The sequence below is a fragment of the Bidens hawaiensis genome, unplaced genomic scaffold (assembly GCF_021521415.1).
Source record: "Bidens hawaiensis isolate Kalapana, Puna unplaced genomic scaffold, B.hawaiensis_p1.1 tig00009192_1, whole genome shotgun sequence".
Lineage (NCBI taxonomy): Eukaryota > Viridiplantae > Streptophyta > Magnoliopsida > Asterales > Asteraceae > Bidens > Bidens hawaiensis.
The window spans coordinates 145,946-164,068 of NW_027491679.1; the positions used below are offsets into that span (position 1 = coordinate 145,946).

The 18,123-nt window shown below is 36.3% G+C and overlaps 3 protein-coding genes and 1 pseudogene across 4 annotated transcripts; 3 read left to right on the forward strand and 1 right to left on the reverse strand.

Annotated features, from left to right (window-relative positions):
* Nucleotides 1–1,359: 1,359 nt before the first annotated feature.
* On the forward strand, nucleotides 1,360–3,181 carry LOC143531578 (B-box zinc finger protein 21-like). Its single transcript, XM_077026844.1, has 3 exons — nucleotides 1,360–1,556; nucleotides 2,430–2,846; nucleotides 2,967–3,181. The coding sequence occupies exons 1-3, from the start codon at nucleotides 1,374–1,376 to the stop codon at nucleotides 3,141–3,143; spliced, it is 777 nt and encodes a 258-aa protein (XP_076882959.1). The 5' UTR covers nucleotides 1,360–1,373; the 3' UTR covers nucleotides 3,144–3,181.
* Nucleotides 3,182–3,804: 623 nt separating this feature from the next.
* On the reverse strand, nucleotides 3,805–8,984 carry LOC143531593 (glutamate receptor 3.4-like; annotated as a pseudogene). The gene is made up of 6 exons (XR_013135046.1): nucleotides 8,687–8,984; nucleotides 6,311–7,620; nucleotides 5,945–6,222; nucleotides 5,415–5,446; nucleotides 4,931–5,340; nucleotides 3,805–4,343 (listed from the first exon to the last, which is right to left on the reverse strand). The product of XR_013135046.1 is annotated as a glutamate receptor 3.4-like (transcript).
* A 2,412-nt stretch (nucleotides 8,985–11,396) lies between these two features.
* On the forward strand, nucleotides 11,397–13,597 carry LOC143531594 (protein Iojap, chloroplastic-like). Its single transcript, XM_077026856.1, has 6 exons — nucleotides 11,397–11,456; nucleotides 12,433–12,595; nucleotides 12,699–12,825; nucleotides 12,903–13,041; nucleotides 13,120–13,208; nucleotides 13,292–13,597. The coding sequence occupies exons 1-6, from the start codon at nucleotides 11,419–11,421 to the stop codon at nucleotides 13,411–13,413; spliced, it is 678 nt and encodes a 225-aa protein (XP_076882971.1). The 5' UTR covers nucleotides 11,397–11,418; the 3' UTR covers nucleotides 13,414–13,597.
* Nucleotides 13,598–15,428: 1,831 nt separating this feature from the next.
* On the forward strand, nucleotides 15,429–17,860 carry LOC143531595 (large ribosomal subunit protein uL6c-like). The gene is made up of 3 exons (XM_077026857.1): nucleotides 15,429–15,477; nucleotides 16,465–16,770; nucleotides 17,487–17,860. Exons 1-3 carry the CDS (start codon nucleotides 15,455–15,457, stop codon nucleotides 17,821–17,823), a joined length of 666 nt encoding a protein of 221 aa, XP_076882972.1. The 5' UTR covers nucleotides 15,429–15,454; the 3' UTR covers nucleotides 17,824–17,860.
* The last annotated feature ends 263 nt before the right edge of the window (nucleotides 17,861–18,123 follow it).

Genomic DNA, 18,123 nt, shown 5'->3' on the forward strand with positions numbered 1-18,123 from the left:
TTCTGTAAATTGTTATTTTGACAAGTTTGACCAACTGTAGTTCTATTGAGTTGACTTTGACTTTCAAGCTTTCATGGAAAAGTGGCCATGAAAGCAACTCTGGGCGGCCCATAAAGTCCTGACAGATAGCCCATCACCTCCTCACTTTTTTATGTCTCCACTACAAGTATTTGAAATAGACTATAATACCCATGACTTTGGTGTAGTATACAAGTTACAACACTTTATATATGATTAAGTTGAAATAAGGGTTTCAAGAAACTATTCACACTTAATCACACACAAGTACCTCTTTGACTGATATTCACACGAATAAATGTAATGTAATTTAAATGAGAAACTACTTATTAACAAAGTTATGATTCTAGGAAAATATTACGTAAGTTAAATTAGAAACTACTTATAGCTAACAAAGTTATGATTCTAGGAAAACTATAAAGGTCGTTTATGGTTTTACTAACATTACAAATATTAAAGTTAAATAGTGAGTATTGAAGAGTTCAAATTTTGTCTATGATGACAAATCCAACTGCAACATAATGAGACGTGAACAAACATAGGCATGTTCATGAGCAATGTGTTATGTGTTCATGTGAACAAAAACTGACTGCAAGGCACGTGACTCTATTCTAAATTAGATACACAACTAAATTTACAAGTAAATATTAATCACTTTCAAATCATAATCAGTCTATCTAATTAGCCCTATATGTTCAAAATTCAAACACCCACCAAATTCCTTTCAACAATAGTATGCCCGAATCCCGATTACAAACTACTCGTTTAATCGTTCCACTATGTTCCTTAACAAGTTCCCGACATATAAGATTCAAGTACTATGAACAACATATCATAGCGAACAGATGCTTAGAGTGTGTGTAGCGGGCGACAAATTGGGAGAGTTTTGGGCGATAAGGGGCAGCAACACCCCCCCCCCCCCCCCCGGGTCTATATTCGGAAGATAACCGGGGGGTATAGATTTGTTATCGGTTGTGTAGGTTGACATAATAATAAAATTAAAATTAAAAATATGGCGACAAAGGGCGACAACACCACTACATCCCTAAAATTAAAATTGTCACTCTGCTGACGTGACATCATGTGTCAAAAATCCTGCCCATTTTTTAGGCCTTCACTAGACATAGTCTTAAAAGACTTTCCAAAAGTCAAGGGTCCCACTATTATTTCACAAAACTAAAAGGGTTTACATTCTCTTCACCAACACTTAAAAGGACTAGTTCTAAAAATCCACCATTAAAAAACTAGTTTCACACTTTGATGGCAAGAAGAATTCAAGGATAAAAGACCTGTCTCCTCACCCATACTTTCACCATAATTTCACACACACACACACACACAAATAATTAAACAAAATGAAGATCCAATGCGACATGTGTGAGAAAATTGAAGCCTCCGTTTACTGCACCGCCGACGAAGCTTCTCTTTGCCACGCCTGTGACCGCCGTGTCCACCACGCCAACAAGCTCGCCAGCAAACACCACCGCTTCTCCCTCCACTCTTCCTCCGATCAACCGCCTCTATGCGATATCTGTCAGGTAAATTAATATAAAATATTTAGTTACGATAAAATTTGCATCGATTCTATCGATATGCATTAAATCGATTGCACTGGTGTGTATCGATTGCCGTTGCGGTAATTAGCTAGTTATTTATTTATTTAAACAATTGCATTAAATTGATTACGGTTAGTGATTCACACAATTGCACAGATACGAATCGATTGCAGTTACTTATTCAAACCATTGCACTGTTGTAATTCGATTGGCATTAACGATTCAACTGTTGAACAATTGCACTGTTGCACATCGCTTGCCGTTAATGATTCTTTCTATTGCACTTAGGAATGGAAACAGACCTAGGCTTGAGCTCGGTCCGTTTTGAGTTACGAGGTTCGAGCTCTTTTCTAAAGCTCGTGCTCGGCTTATGAGTCGTTTTTGCAAGCTCGGGCTCAACATGCTTATTATATATTCATTATATTGCATATTTTATTTATTTTTATATATTTTGAAAAAAATCTTAAATGATTCTAAGCTCAGCTTGAGATCATATGCACTACTTTAAACAGGCCAAAGCTCGGAAATTGTAATGTGAGATTAATATATAGAAGTCTAAAAAGGTTAACACGTAAACAACTAGCGGCTTGTTAAGGCTTGGGGAGCCTAAACGATCTTTCCGTACAAGGCTCGAGCCCATGCTTGATAACTAAACGAGCTTTATTTGAGTCTCGGCTCGGCCCGGGCTCGATAAGGCTTGTCTGGTTTAGATGTTTTTATTGATCTCGAGTAGGTTGTGAGCAGCTCTGCCATGCTCATTTGCACTGATATACGTCTATTACCGTTAATTATTCAAACAATTACACCGATGTCCGATAACGATTTAAACTGATAAAGATTATATGATTGAAACAGGAAAAAAGAGCGTTTTTATTTTGTAAAGAAGACCGAGCGATTCTCTGCAAATCATGTGACATCTCAATTCATTCAGCGAACGAACACACACATTATCACAGTCGGTTTCTTCTAGCTGGAGTTAAGCTGTCGGAATCATCTTCGTGTTACGATAGTTCATCGGATCAATCTCGTTGTTCTTCAAATTCTAACAGATCTATCATTAGCAGAAAAACCTCTTATGCTTCCAAAGATCAAAACCTTAGAACAACTACACATTCAACCTCTTTAAACGATCGTTATGAAGGCGTGAGTCAAGACGACAGCGTTTCAATGGAGGCCAGTAGCATATCGGAGTACTTAACAGAAACATTACCCGGATGGCATGTTGAAGAGTTTTTGAATCCTACTGTTTCCCATCCGTACGGATTGTTTGAGGTATGCAATTAGCCAATTATTAATTAAATTTTTGATTATTAAATTATTAGTCATTAGTTATGATTTATGAATGAATAAAATATAAGATATAAAGATTCTAAAAGAGTGATGGTGTGACAGGGTCCATTTATGGCACATGAATCTGACAGCAATGGAGATTTGGGTTCTTTCTGGTCACAAGATTTGGGTAGTTTGGTAAATTCATCGGATGATCGAATATCAAGAACAAGCATGGAGAATGTTGACAACTTGTATAAAGACCAGTACATGTTCAACAGACCAAGACAACTATGGTAGATTGGAAATCTCAGTAACTTATGAATCTTTTTTTACATTTTCTTGTTTATTATAGTATTAGTTTTCAAAAGGTTGCCGAATCGTCTGTTTTTTAGGAGATTGTGTGAATTCGTGACCTTAATGTATCAAAGTTTAAATGATAACATCTCTTTAGTTTTTGATCTAGCATATGAGCAAACATAAATTAACGGATATAAAAGAACGTATATGAACAAACACACACGTACGAAAGTCGTGTTCATGTTTGTTCGTTTAACTAAGTGAACAACAAATCATGTTCTCTTGCGTATTAACGTATTACGTAAACAAGACTTACCCAACAGTTCATATATTGTTTGCTGTTTGGTTCATTTACTGGACTTTTATATGAAATAAAATAAACATTAGGTTAGTTTTTGGATAATTTTGTTCATAGTATCAAATCAACTATAGCTTAAAGAAACTAGCCAACACCTTGAAATTGGGTCAGTTTTAATCCTCTTGGGCTGGTTTGCAGGGTATAAACTAGCCCAAACTAGCCCACATAATAAATGGAAACCATGGTCCATGCATATCATTATCAACTCTAATTACACAGCCAGTTTTACAATGTAATAAATGAAAACTATACCTATCAGGCTATCACTAATGATTTCTTTTGAAAACTGTATATGGCTGGCTATAAACTAAGCATTACATTTATAAGAAAAAATCACACAACACTATATTTCGTAACGAAATCATATTGCAGGAACATATATTTCCGCTTTAGGAAGGTGAGCCATCATGATCATCCGACTCCCTCCTATTTTGACGTGCATTTCGTCTAAGCATTTCCTTAATCTCTGCCTCCTTTTTATTGTAAAAATCTATCAAATCCTTGAAACTAATGGCTTGTGAGGGCCGTCTCAAGCCACGTGTATCTGCCTCGGCTTCCAAAATCTCGTGTGGCTCTTCTTCGTCTGGTTTAAACCTGCGGTACTGACACATCATCCGACAGAAGAAAATGCTTAGAGAAAGGATGCATGCCACCCCACATATGACAAATAAGCCCCAGAAATTGCTGAGTGATAAACTGCTGTCTTCAACATCCGTGGATTGAGTCGAGCATGAAGCAGATGACAGCCATTTGTCGTGAATCCGTTGCAGTTCTCGGGTTTCTGACAGTTGGAGGATGGCGGTTGATAGGTCAACTGCTAGAGGTGAGTCTCTCTGGAATGCCTGTGATGCAAGCTGAATCTTTTAAGGCAAACAAAATATTTTTTAAATTTAAATTGATTGAATTGTTTAACCGTTTTAGAAATGTAAAAAACCGAAATAATCGAAGCATAACCAAAATAATTGACATTACCGAAATGAAATAAACAAACTCAATAAAATACCGACGATTTTATGTTTTGCATCAACCGAAAACCGAAAAAGTGTGTTAGGATTAATTTAAGGGTTAGTATAAACATAGAATCAATGTAAATGATTTAGGCGTGTCAAGTTTGTGAGTTTAATAAAAAGAGTCGTAGTCAGTTGACTTCAAAATCCCGTCTGTTCTTCATTCATTTATTTTGTTTATCGATTGAACCCGGGCCAACAGTTAACAAAAATATTAGGCCCAAATTCATTATTTTAGGCCATTATATTTTTTGGCCCAAAATTTTCAAAACCCAAACAGTAAAACCGAAACACTGTAAGAGAACTGGGTTTGGGCCCAAAACCGATCTGTATTCTGTATATACCCCTAGTTCAAACAAACTCAGTTTGACTTCAGAAGTTAAACTTTGACTTCTTAAACAGACAAGGAAAGAGTAACTTACAAAGCCCCAACCGCTTTTCGTGAACTCTTGGCCAACGATCCTAAACTCGCACTTGGTGTAACGCATGAGCAGCTCTACATACGGAAGCTCGTCGACAATGGCAGCCACACCACCGCCTTTTGGGCCTAACCGAAGTGCATTTGCATACTCTTCTTCACCTCTCAAGTATTTGATACGCGATTCAGCAATATTAAGCTCCCGAATCATATAATTATACGCAAAGCTCCCATCTTGAATTCCAATCGGCTCATTACTTGCTATCAAACTATCTATCCCTTCAATACGCGATGTCAATTGTTGTACTTTTAGGATTGATGTCAAACAGGCTGTGTAACTAGAGTTGATAATCAACACTACAAACAGCCACAAGATCAACACTAACCGTCCCAACGTGCTTACAGTGTTTTCTCCTGCATACAATAAAATCCTAATGTACAGTTTTCATATATGATATTTTCTTGGTTTAGTCAGGATTTGTACTTACTGTGTGAGAAAAACATAGTTGAGAAGCTAAACCTGAAATTTCAAGACAACTGTTAAAAACAGATTATTTGATATTGGTGCGAGCGCGCACAAAGCAGAAAGAACCAAAATAATCAAAACCAAACAAAATGACAGTTTGGTTTTATGTTTTTGTAAAAACGGAATTTTCTGTCGGTTCCAGTTTTACATGTATTAAAACAAAAAAATGTAAATCAACCTGAATTTTTATATTTTTATTTTTTAATACTAATTTATAAAAATTTAACAAAAATGTAATCCCAATATTTTATGTCCACATGTATAATAATCAAATCACTAACAAAAAAAAAAACACCTTACGCCCAAATTCATTAATTTAGAAAAAAAAAATTTCAACCAAAAATTTTCAAACCAAAATGTTAAAATAGTAAAAAACAGAATGGTTTTCAAGGATTCAAAAATGAATTTTTGTTTTTATTTGGTTTGAGCCCAAAACCGACTCAAACTGAGTCTGCGCACCCCGAATAATGGTGCAACATAACAAATACTGACCAGAAGATTGTCATGACTTGTTGACTCGGTGGACCACGAAACTCATGATTCAACCGATGCTCGAGAATCCATACAACACATCCAACCAAAAGAAAAAATCCACCGGTGACAAGCCACATTTCAATCGTGAACGGTTGGAGAAACGCCCATGGTTTGGGTTTCGCTTTATTGACCGCAACAACTATCACAAGCCTAGACTCCATGTACGGCTGTGTAAAGTCAACTATTCGCGTCCGGTTTGTTGTAATAGTAACATCCCCCACAGCTGCATCATATGTCTGAAAATGTACACAAATCATAATAATGCTATTATCCTACACCTATATTATGCAAACTTTTGACCAAGAAAGTCAAACAAGAACTCACATTATCAGCAACAGCGTTGACCAAATTCGTATAACTCGGGTTTCTTTTACTGTCACCATATAAAATGTACTTTCGTGGGACGGGGTACGGCAGTAAATTCACAGCAGCCTCAAAAACATCAATACAATATCCTCTTACCCCTTGTGTTGACTTGTCCTTTGTCACCACCTCCTTATAACTATGCCTATACGGGACCGCAACCCGTAGCGGCTTCCCATTATTCGGGAACACCCATCCACACGGCTTATCACTCGTCTCACCCGGCCAAATCACACTAAAAAGCCGTTGATCCGAAATATTCGTACTTTTTCCATACAATGATTCGGGTGAAGCAACCGAAAGACCCGAGTGGTTTGACCAGTACCCGATCGTCCGTACACCGGTCCCACCAATGTTAATAACATCATAAGCTGGTTGAACCATGTTTTTATCTTGGTCAAACTTGACCTCGCCGGTCAAACCTACAAACGTTATGTTTAAAATTGCTTCAAGAAGCTTATTTCCCTCGTTAAATATCCGAAGCGCGGATAACCGAAGCTCGCTATTATTCATTTTTCGAAGATTCGGATCGTACGAAAACGTTATTCTTGATCCGGTTTTGAAAAATTTATCGAGTGCATGTGCGAGCAACCAAACGGAATCATAAGCGTAAAGCGCCTATGAATTTAAACCCTTGTTTTTATCCATAAACCCTTTTTTAAAATCGGAATTCGTCGTGTGTTGCCTGAGCGACATGACGCCTTGGATAAGGTCCATCGTGTCAGAATCTGGCAACACTGACGAATCCAAAACTGCGGGAAGCCAGTCCGTGGTTATCCAAACGTATCCACTAGTTAGCATCCCAAGCTTCTTTGCCACGTGGAATATTTCCAACCCAGAGTCCGGGTTTACATGCACCACGTAAACCCGGGACTCCAATAAGTTTACTCCCGTGAGTAATTCGGTAATGTTGGCGCGTGAAGCGCCCGGTGTAAATGACGCTTTGTAGGAAATCCTGGCACGCTTATATGAAAGCGCGTCGGATAACGTGGATATGCCGTTACGGCCGTAATCGTCGTCGACGAATATGGCGATGACTTCTTTCCATTCGAAGTGGAGGACGAGGTCCGTGATGGCGGACATTTGGTGGAAGTCGTTTTGTGTGGTGCGGATGAAGTACGGGTATTGGAGCGACGAAAGGGTCGGGTCGGTTGCCCCGAATGATAAAAGCGGGACGTGAAGTTCGTTAACGACGTGGGAGATTACGTGTGCGATGCCCGAGGATTGCGGGCCGATTGCCGCGACAACGTCTTTCTCCATCAACTCCAATGCTATACAAAGATAATAAGGGAAAATGATGAAAATGTTCATTCGTTGGTCAATGTCGACAAAATATTCATTTGACCGACAATTATACTACTGTATAATAAATAACAAGTTTGGTGTCGTAAGTGTCTTATTGGGCCACTTGGCGTCACCGAACTGACCCAGGCAAATTTTGTTTTTTTAGTTCAGTCATCATAGCAGACGTAATGGAGACTGACCGAACGCCAATTTTTTTCGGTTCCAGTATTATAATGAACGTGACGGAAACTGACCGAATTCCCGTAGACTTATCGTTTCAACGCCCGGGATCGACAACGGTTGGGTTTTACCAAATACCAACGCTCGAGTTTTACCGACCGACACACCCTATTGGTCCACCTCAATTTTTATAGTTTTTTTCTAAATATTTTGTTTTAATTCCAGTACAATAACGTACGTCACAGATCGAATTCACATCGACTTACCGGCTCAACACATGGATTTTACCACCATCTGAGTTTTACCGACGTTGGGGGTGCAACACGCCGGGTTAATAACTAGTTTATCATAATTTCAATCTTAAAACTCTTTGGCCATATCACCTTTTAATTATTAGTTGATGAGATTTTAAACAACCAGATTCTGCAGCTTGTTTACATATCGTCGGAAGCCAAAAAACTCTCATCGGAAGCCAAATAAATATTGTCGGGCGTCAAAATAAATTTCATTGGGTCGGAAGCCAAAATAAGCTTGTCTAACGCTTAAATTATTTCATCGGCTTCAACAATTTCTATTCTTAACAAAAACTAGCGGCCCGACGATTGTTTGACCATAATTTGGTTAATTAAAAATCAAGTGAAGCTCTTATTAAAAAATGATCAGGCGGAAGAGCTTTAGGGTGAACACTTTGGAAATTGGTTGGTCCAATAGATATTTTATCGATAAGGGCCGGGTCAAAGAGAAATTTTGGTCATTATCCCTAATAATAATAATAATAATAATAATAATATGTGTTGATAAGTATAGAACTATAAATTCATTGATTCAATTTGTATATTAATATAAGATTAGAATTTAGAAGGTACAAGGTACCTTCAATGGTGCCAATAAATCCGCTGCAATTTGTGTCATGCGAAACAAGGTTTAATGTTACCCCTCGAAGAACAGTTGGGCTGGAGTTGATGTCCGCAATGGCAGCTGCGATGGCAGGCTTCACGGAGCGGCCAATAACCGAATTCACAGTGAATAAAGCTCCAACATTCACAACACTAGGCATTCTTGAAGATGATGGTGAAACTGTTTTATTTCCGGTTTTACCCGCTGCCATGGGCACCAATACCGCCGTCGTCAACAGCGTAACGAAAACAAGAAAAATCATAACTTGTCTCATTATTGGTACGTCAATTTGAAGTTTTGGGAAACACCCTTTTGGAATTTGAGTTCCTTTTTGCATTCGTTGTATATGTAGTAGAGGAATTAGAGCACAAAGCTTTAGCTTTGGGTAAAGCATCAAGATTTTCAACAACACTAGACGTGACCACAAGATTATCAGATAAAGAAATAGTAAGGTTTTTGAAACAAAGATTCCATTGATCATAGCAGTAAAATATGCATGTAGTCACGTGAAAATCGGTAAATATTCATCAGGAAGAGAGACCAAGAGACAGTAAATATGCATTAAAATTTAAAAACAACATTTGTTCTCAGGGATATCCTATGTTAGTATTTTAGTGTAATTAGATTAACCGGTCGATCAATTTAATCATAATAAACATTAAGCAAGTTTGGGATGTGAGGAGTGCACCTTGCTTTAGTTTACTATGATAAACAGGGGTCTGGGGGTAGCGCCCCCGGTTGCGGGTCCTAGGGCGGTAGTCCCTAGCAAGGTCCAAAGGGCAGAGCCATGATTGGAATTAATAAGCATTATTTTCGTTAACAAGGATTCATTAAAAATTTATTAGGAAAATGAATTTTATGATTATGTGCAATAAGTGTTATTTGAGGTTTATTTATTAATTTTTTAAATTTTGAATAGATAAACTACAACTGCCCTGGTATTAAGAAAATACGGTTTGGTTTTTTATCGACTTCTTTCTGGTTCATCTTCTTCATAAATTAATACTAAATTCTTGTCTCTATTTAGAGTTTTATTCGATTAAAGTGTTTCGAAGAAACACCAAAATAACTTTTAATCTTAAAGTTATCACACTACTCTCTAAATAATCCAGGTTGCTATATTGAAATCCCCAACGTCCTGGCGGTTGAGGTGTGTCGCTCAATGTTTATATCATGTAAAATGTTGCTTACAATTCTAGAAAAAAATAAAATTAAAACCATTTAAAAAGGTGATGTCTACATTGGGGAACTAAACATGTAAGGGCCGCTGGGCCGGTTCAAGCCCGAATATGGTTGGTCCACTGCTTTGAGTGTGAACTAGACAGCTATTTTTTTTGTTGAGACCTTTAATTCGAGTGTGCCCACGGTAAACAGTAGTGAAGTCTACAAGAAGGTAGAATCTTGTTTTTGATTTAATTTTTTTTGTGAGTGACAATTTAAGGCTGTGGGAAGCAGAAAAACTAAAGCTTACAAGAAAGTCTTGTGTTCTTGGCAAAGAATAATTCTTTTTGACTAGTTGTGGTTTAATTGCACTCACGAGTTACTTATAATATTCTACATTTTATGTCTAGTTAAGTGAATAACAAAACCCGATTTGTTGTATAATCATCTAGGATTAACAAACTTAAAAGTTTCATTAACCCATTTTGGTCATAATTACGGTGGTTGCCGGGACGAATGGCAAGGTATCCTGGTGGTGGGCTTGGGAACGTGAAAAATGTTTAGTTCTTTTCAGTTTATATTTGATTGGGTTCCAAAAGCCCCTTGATGATTTACTCACTATAAAATTGTTTAATCTTATAAATATATTTTAAAGTTCTAACTTTTTTATTAAACCTATAAATAATACATACTATAATATATTATTTCTAGAAGAACATACTTTAATAAAGGTACGGCAAACTTACTAGATGAGAGATTGTACGTTTAGATCATGTGTTTGTGGAGTGTTCCTTGAGTGAATGTGAATCAAATTTACTAGATGCCTGCAACAAATGACCAACAATGCACAAGGACATACACGCTTTTTATAACAGTATGGCAAACTAAATGTTTGAATCATGCATATGCTAAACAATTTTTTTTTTTTAATTCAGATTTACATGTTTGAGTCACTATATAATATAGAACAATACCCCTATATATTTCTATACATAACAAAACTATAACAAAACTAAACGACGTGAACAATATTAATTCCTCGTTAGGTCACGTGACGAGGTGTTATTAGACGAACTTTTTCTTTTATGATTTACGTTTTAACCTCTGAACTTTAATTGAATAATTGAACGACCCTTGAACTCGAATAACTCTTTTTCTTTAAACGATTTACTTGTCTACCTCTGAACTTTAATAAATGTATCAGTTTAGTAAAGTTTTTTTTTTACCTTTTTTAATGGTTTTTCATTTAACCGATTAAAATAAAGATACTTTCACCATCATTTATATTAAAGCCTAGATGATATTTAGATTAACTCATCGATATGCCAGGTAACAAATATATTCTCACCATCACCCTTTCCAACCTAGCCGTGAAACACGACTTCAATGCTAGCTAAAAAGCCTAAAATACAAGTATCAAGGGCCGAAAAGTATTTATAATGAAGACGAAGGGTATAACCGATATTTTAAATGATAAGGAGAAATAGGATAAAACCATCTGATTTTCAAGTTATCTTCCACACACAACATAACAGGAATAAAATAAAATGGCAGCAACTTCACTCTCTGCTTCCTTTCAAATCAGGTATAAACCCTAATTCTCCATTCAATTATTACATCCAGTTACCAAATTTCACCTTTAAACAATCACCTGTATGTATTCGTATGCATATTTCTGTTTGCATTTCAACCTCCACGCCTATGAATTAACCGGTTACATGTTTCGCAAATTAAATAGCGTAATCCAAGAGTTGTAAGCCGATTATGATGCTATTTCCAATTTGATAGTTATGAAGATATTTGGGCTGCTAATTTATCCACATCGAGTGTTTATTGAAGATAGATATTTAGATAGGATTAATTGATTAAATGCTTCTGCCCTAACATGCGAATAATATTATGCAATAACTTGATCTTAGAGGTTCAGTTTACATTTGAGATATGAAATTGATAGATTGAATTCATGTTTTCGACTGTTAACCGAACCAGTGATCAAAAATACCTCTTGGCTCTTTCCCTAATATTATTAGGATTTATGCAATGTTGTAGAACTTGCTTGGCGCTAGTCGGGTGATGAGGTAGAGACTAGTGATTAATAGGATCAATCAGATTGGAATTTATATGGGAGTTTTCAAATATACACACTTATATACCAAATTATATATATAAATTTTTCAATTTGGATAGATTTGACCAAATAGTGATTACTCGGCGACTAGTCGATGGGGGGTATCGTTTAGCAATTAACCGGTGATTAATCAGCGCCTTGGCGTGATTTTTACAACCATGGATCTATGTAGGGCAAATAATTAATGTTGGGCTAAAGTTTGATTGAATTCATTATTGTTGGATATCCTGCTTTATTTTGAGATGGAGAGGTTGTAAGTTCCTTTTAAAAAGTAATGATATTTTGGTGCTACTACTAGAACAACTTTGTTCAAAATTTGCAACAATAATTGAAAGGCGTTAAACATGTTATTCATACTCTCTGTCAAAGTGTGATTTCTTGAAAACAAACTCAAATAGCATGAATGCTTACTTTGATATTCATCTTTTGCCAGATTTAGTGCCAGCAGCTTAATATCACCGCATGATCTGTGCCATTTAAGCCCGCACGCCAACGGTTGGAAGTCTTCACATATGACTGAAAGTTATAAGCTGGGAAAGACTATACAGAGATCATTCAGGGGTTCTTCTGTGGTTTCCCCTATGGCTCTAGCAGCAGTATGAACTCTTCACTTGTGATGATAGTTTTAGTATTTCTATTTCATAAGTAATTTTGAAAATTCTGCAAGTAAGTATTTGGTTTATTTGGTTGTACCTGCAGAATGCAAGTCAAGATACTGATGACATGTATGATGACTTGTTTAAGAAATATGGGAAAGTTGTTTACAAAAGCAGTGATAAAAAATCTCCTACTGCAGAGGTGGATGATGATGCTGAATGCTTGTCTTGTAAGCCCTTCATGTTATATAATTGTATAAAAATCTATAGGTTTGGATTTTTAGACATTATTCTTCCTGTTGTATAGTTGCCGTGGCATTAGCAAAGATAGCAAGTGATGTGAAGGGTGGTGACATAAAACTCCTGTTTGTGAAACCTCTGGTTTATTGGACCAAATTCTTCCTTATCACCACTGCATTTTCTAGACCACAAATTGATGCCATCAGGTAACCGTGACGACTATTACTCAATATCTAAAATGCGCCATCAAGTAATATGCATATTAATTTTACGTTGGACCGCAGGACCCGAATAAATGATCTAGCTGAAAAACAGTACGGTAAATTTGCTACCGGAGATACTAAAGCCAATTCATGGACCTTATTAGACTTTGGTATGCTTTCAGCATTTATGTTATGTGCTACTTCCTCTTGGTTTTAGAATTAACGGGCAGTGTTTTATATTATTATTTTTCAGGTGACGTAGTGGTGCATATTTTTCTACCAGAGCAGAGAGAAATTTATAATCTGGAAGAGTTTTATGCCAACGCTACTCTTATCGAATTGCCTTTTGAAAACCAACAAAGATTTGGACGTTGAAAACATGGCAGTTAAAACCCGACACGCACAGGAATGTGGTTCTGCCCTTTATGAGGGACCAAAGTGGCTCATGCATAAAGTTGGAAACTGGTGCCGGAGATTATGACCAAGGTGCAGATTAGATAAATTGTTGTTTAAATAATCGAAAATGTTGTTAAAAAGGTAGTGTTTAGGTTGTTTGGATGTGCGATTTTAAGGAATGAATATTGCATTGAGTAGAATTAGAGATAATTATGTAATTTTACTTGTACACTTAAAAATCATGCTTTTTTTCCCCTTAATATCACTTCACTGAATACTTGCTTTTCCAAATGATAACTTTAAACATAAAAAGTCATTCAACCATGTGAAAGCTTCACAATGAATTAAACCATGTCTAAAATGAAACTAAGACGAATAAGATATTGATGCTTGAAGTTGTGTAATCAATAGCATTTGAAGTACATTGATGCAAATTTGCCAACGTGCACATATAGATAATAGATGGGAACACAGACAACACTTGTCGTATGTTATTTTCTTATACAAAAAATATAGATGGGACTCTAAAGGATCGCTTAATTGTACAGGTGTTGTGAGAATGCAGTGCGACGCCTTCAAATTTTATTTTACATATTACATGTAAGTTTAAAAGAAACCAATCAACAACAAAAATCATAATACAGTAGTAGAATCAAGTTATCTTAACTTTTACGCAACACAAAGTCACAAATCATAAAAAATTAAACATTTATGAATATTTGAAACAAAAAAGAAAAAACACTATAAGATATTATTAATTGATGTGAATGTTATAAATGTGTTGGTGAATTATAAGGATGTATGCTATGGTGAGGGACATCGAAGCCCCTCCACAGTGCCACGTGGGCACCGGGGGCTTCGAAGCCCTTCTCTATAACACTCCGCTATGGTTAATGCCCACCTAGGCGCCCCATTATATATATAAATATATATATATGTATGTGTGTGGATGAGAGAGAGAGAGAGGAGAGAGAGAGAAGCGCCGGTCGTCGTGATGGCGGCCCCCCCCCCTCCGCGCCCCCAGGCGGTGTCCTCCTCCTCCGGCGCCTATTATTCCCCTCCACTGCGCTCAAAGCGTGGAGGCTAAGCATGTTTGGTGTAGGGATGAAGATTTTCAACTTGCATTTAATGTTCATGTTCCCCAGAATAGTAAATCATTATAGTGTATATATAATAGATAAAATGTAAGAGTAAATTGTATAAGTGAATTTAGAATACCATCTTAAAGTTTCTTTAAGTATATTCAATCTTGTTATAACTCTGGTAATATTAAAACAGTAAACAATATTTTTACAATATTGATAAATAGTAAGGGTATGTTTGGTTGAAAGTAATGGAATGAAGGAGGAATGGTATAGGAGAAATAATGGAATTGATAAGTAAATGAAATGGATCATTACAATTTCTTTGTCTTGTTTGGTTAATCTATGGGAATGAAATAAATTATTACTTTATGTTGTTTGGTATCCAAAAAAATTGTAGGAATGAAATAAAAATAATAAAAATACTCCTATCTAAAAATATATTTTTTTACCGAAAAAAAAAACCCGCAATGGCGATGGTGGTGGTAGCTCCGGCGACGAAAATGGTGGTGTCGGTGGCAACGGTGGTGGTGGGCGGTGGTTGTGGTGGTGGGGGTGGCGGTGGTCAAGCGGTGGTCGCATTGGTAGTGATGGCGATGGTAGGGCGGCGACGGCGATGGTGGCGGTGGTGAGGGCAGCGGTGGTGACGAAGGCGGTGGCAGTCAGGTGGTGGTGGCAGCAATGATAGTGGTGGTGGTCATTGAGCAACCAAACACCACTTTTTCCACGTAATGAATCATTCCATTCCCCCTGTCATTCCTGCATACCAAAAGCTACCTAATAGTAAAGGAAAGAAATGGAAATGGACGAGGGTATTATTGTAAAAGTGTGTTGGAACGTGGGTAGAAATGTCCTAGTGCTTACCCTGAAACATGGTGAAAGGATAAAGCACCATCGTCGTCATCATCTTCTTTCTTTCTTTCTGGTGACACAATACAATGGCTACTTCTCTCCACACTAGGTACTCTTATTATACCCTAATTCTCTTCAATTCAATATCTTATGCGTCAATAAACTTAATTTCCTCAATTTCAAGCTTTTTACTCTCAAATTGACCTAATCCTGTTACTTTCAGCTGAATTAGGGTTTATACTTCATCATATACTTGCCTGTACTGTTTCAATTTTATGTATTAGCGATTAATTTCTCGTATACGTAGATGCCATTTCACGTTCAACATTTTATGATAATTAATACGACAGCATTTGTATTCAATTGCGTTCATCCGTGCTATCCTCGGTCAAGTTAGGTAATCATACAGTGTGATTTCAATCATGTATTTGCCTTTATGATTTTAGTTCTATAATTGAACAAAATTTTGTGTTCGTGTTCGTTCACTAAGAAAACCAGCGTGTTCCTGTCCGTATGTGTTTGTACGTTTAAAACCTAAATGAATAAATGAACCGTTGTCAAACGCGAAAGAAACAAACTTAAATGGACATAATAGTACAAACATAACCGAACGCAAATGAACATAATTGACCAAACATAACCAAGTATCTATCTATACAGTATACACACACATATAATTTAAAAGAGACCCTTTTATGTTTATATCTATATGACTGCTTACGTATTTATTAAAATTTAAACGAACATAAACAAACGTAAATAAACGAATATTAATGAACGAACAAAGCGTGTGCTTGTGGTCGTTCATTTAATTAAATGAACAAAAAGATTTTGTTCATGTTTGTCCATTTATTAAATAAACTAACTTCTTGACAAACAACTCATGAATGTTCGGTTTGTTTAAAGGACTAATTTACACTGATAAACTTATGATGTATAGAGTATAGACCTGTTGTCCATTTGACTGAATCATGAAAGTTTTATTGATGTATGATTGTATTCGCCTGTTATTATATCATATATATGTGTGTATTAAACCATGTTTGGATATCAAATTCTAACATTTTGGAGACATAATGATCCTCTTTTGTTGCAGCCAATTAGGTTCAGCTTTTTTGGGTGAAAGAACTGGAATCTGTGTTTCCACTGTTCCTGTCACACGTCTCGGTTTTAGAAGGAAAACTGTGGAATGTAAAGAGTCAAGAATTGGGAAGCAACCGATTGAAGTCCCATCAAATGTGGTAATCACACTAGAAGGCCAAGATATGAAGGTGAAGGGTCCTTTAGGAGAACTTGCATTAACTTATCCACGAGAGATTGAAATCGATAGGCAAGAGTCAATTCTTAAAGTCAAAAAAGCAGTTGAAACAAGGAGGGCTAACCAAATGCATGGGCTATTTAGGTACAAATCTTCAACCTTTATATTCTTGTTCCATTATTCATATTTAGGTACGAACGAACTTGAACACATGTGACGTTTGTTCATAAGTTCATTTACGTTCGTGAACGTTCGTTTGTGTCGGTTCATTTATGTTCTTTTATCTTCGCTCGGTTACTTTCATTAATGTTTGTTTATCTTCGCTCGTTTATTTTCATTAATGTTTGTTACTTTACGCTTGTTTAGGCTAATGCATATACATAGTCATCTAAATTTTTAAGCCCATTACTTTTAATTGGTATTCGCTTAGTTATGTATGTTTATCTATATTCATTATGCTCGTTTGTTTATGTTCGTGAACCATTGGTCTATACTCTTAACTAACGAACACGAGCACAATCATTTTCTTAATGAACAGTCACAAACAAGAAAAGCCCGTTTGTTTAATTGTTTTGTGTTCGTCCAGTTCTATACAGGCTTATTTTGATCCGATTGATCAATCCCTTTTAGTCAAAAAATGTCAATTTATCAGTTTGACCATGATAAGCTTATAGAAATAATGTCCTTTAATTTAACTAACTAATAAAGGGGGAAAGAAGATATTTTAGGTGAAAAAGATCTTACTACACATATTTAAGCTACAAGTTCTGATTTTACATTTATATTTGGTTGTAAGATGATAATTACATAACCTGTGAGCTATGACTAAACATATTTGTTTTTTGTTATTTTCTTTTCAGGACTCTAACCAGCAATATGGTGGTTGGTGTATCAAAGGGTTTTGAGAAGAAACTCCAGTTGGTTGGTGTCGGTTATCGTGCAACGGTGGAAGGGAAAGAGTTAATATTAAATCTTGGATTCTCCCATCCGGTCAAAATGACAATCCCGGATGACCTAAAAGTCAAAGTTGAAGACAACACAAGAATCACCGTGAGCGGTTATGATAAGTCAAACATTGGTCAATTTGCGGCTACAATAAGGAAATGGAGACCTCCCGAGCCGTACAAAGGTAAAGGAGTCAAATATGCTGATGAAATCATTAGAAGAAAGGAGGGTAAAGCAGGGAAGAAGAAGTAGAGGTTATGTATTCATTCACTCACTTGAGTTTAAATCTCAATGTAATTTCTCTTTTGTTTCTTGTTTATTAAAAAGCATTTCTCATTCTTACTTGAAACCTTGTGGCTTGTCTTTTGGTAAGATATTTAAGGGCTAGATTGAATCACTGAATCCCTTTTTTTTTTTGGTATCTTGAAGCATCAAGACTTGTTGTGTTCATGATATTCGTGCGGTTGAGAAGTTATTTCAATTCCATTTGAAAAACATGCTATATTTCTATAATTTTACCCGAGCAGAACAGACCAATACGCGGTTAACCAT

Bases quoted from the DNA above. Each gene is read 5' to 3' on its own strand.
- LOC143531578 (XM_077026844.1), top strand. From the start codon at position 1,374: ATGAAGATCCAATGCGACATGTGTGAGAAAATTGAAGCCTCCGTTTAC. The intron at 1,557-2,429 runs GTAAATTAATAT...TGATTGAAACAG, and splicing joins CTCTATGCGATATCTGTCAG to GAAAAAAGAGCGTTTTTATT. The intron at 2,847-2,966 runs GTATGCAATTAG...ATGGTGTGACAG, and splicing joins ATCCGTACGGATTGTTTGAG to GGTCCATTTATGGCACATGA.
- LOC143531594 (XM_077026856.1), top strand. From the start codon at position 11,419: ATGGCAGCAACTTCACTCTCTGCTTCCTTTCAAATCAG. The intron at 11,457-12,432 runs GTATAAACCCTA...ATCTTTTGCCAG, and splicing joins TCTGCTTCCTTTCAAATCAG to ATTTAGTGCCAGCAGCTTAA. The intron at 13,042-13,119 runs GTAACCGTGACG...GTTGGACCGCAG, and splicing joins CCACAAATTGATGCCATCAG to GACCCGAATAAATGATCTAG.
- LOC143531595 (XM_077026857.1), top strand. From the start codon at position 15,455: ATGGCTACTTCTCTCCACACTAG. The intron at 15,478-16,464 runs GTACTCTTATTA...CTTTTGTTGCAG, and splicing joins GCTACTTCTCTCCACACTAG to CCAATTAGGTTCAGCTTTTT. The intron at 16,771-17,486 runs GTACAAATCTTC...TTTTCTTTTCAG, and splicing joins CAAATGCATGGGCTATTTAG to GACTCTAACCAGCAATATGG.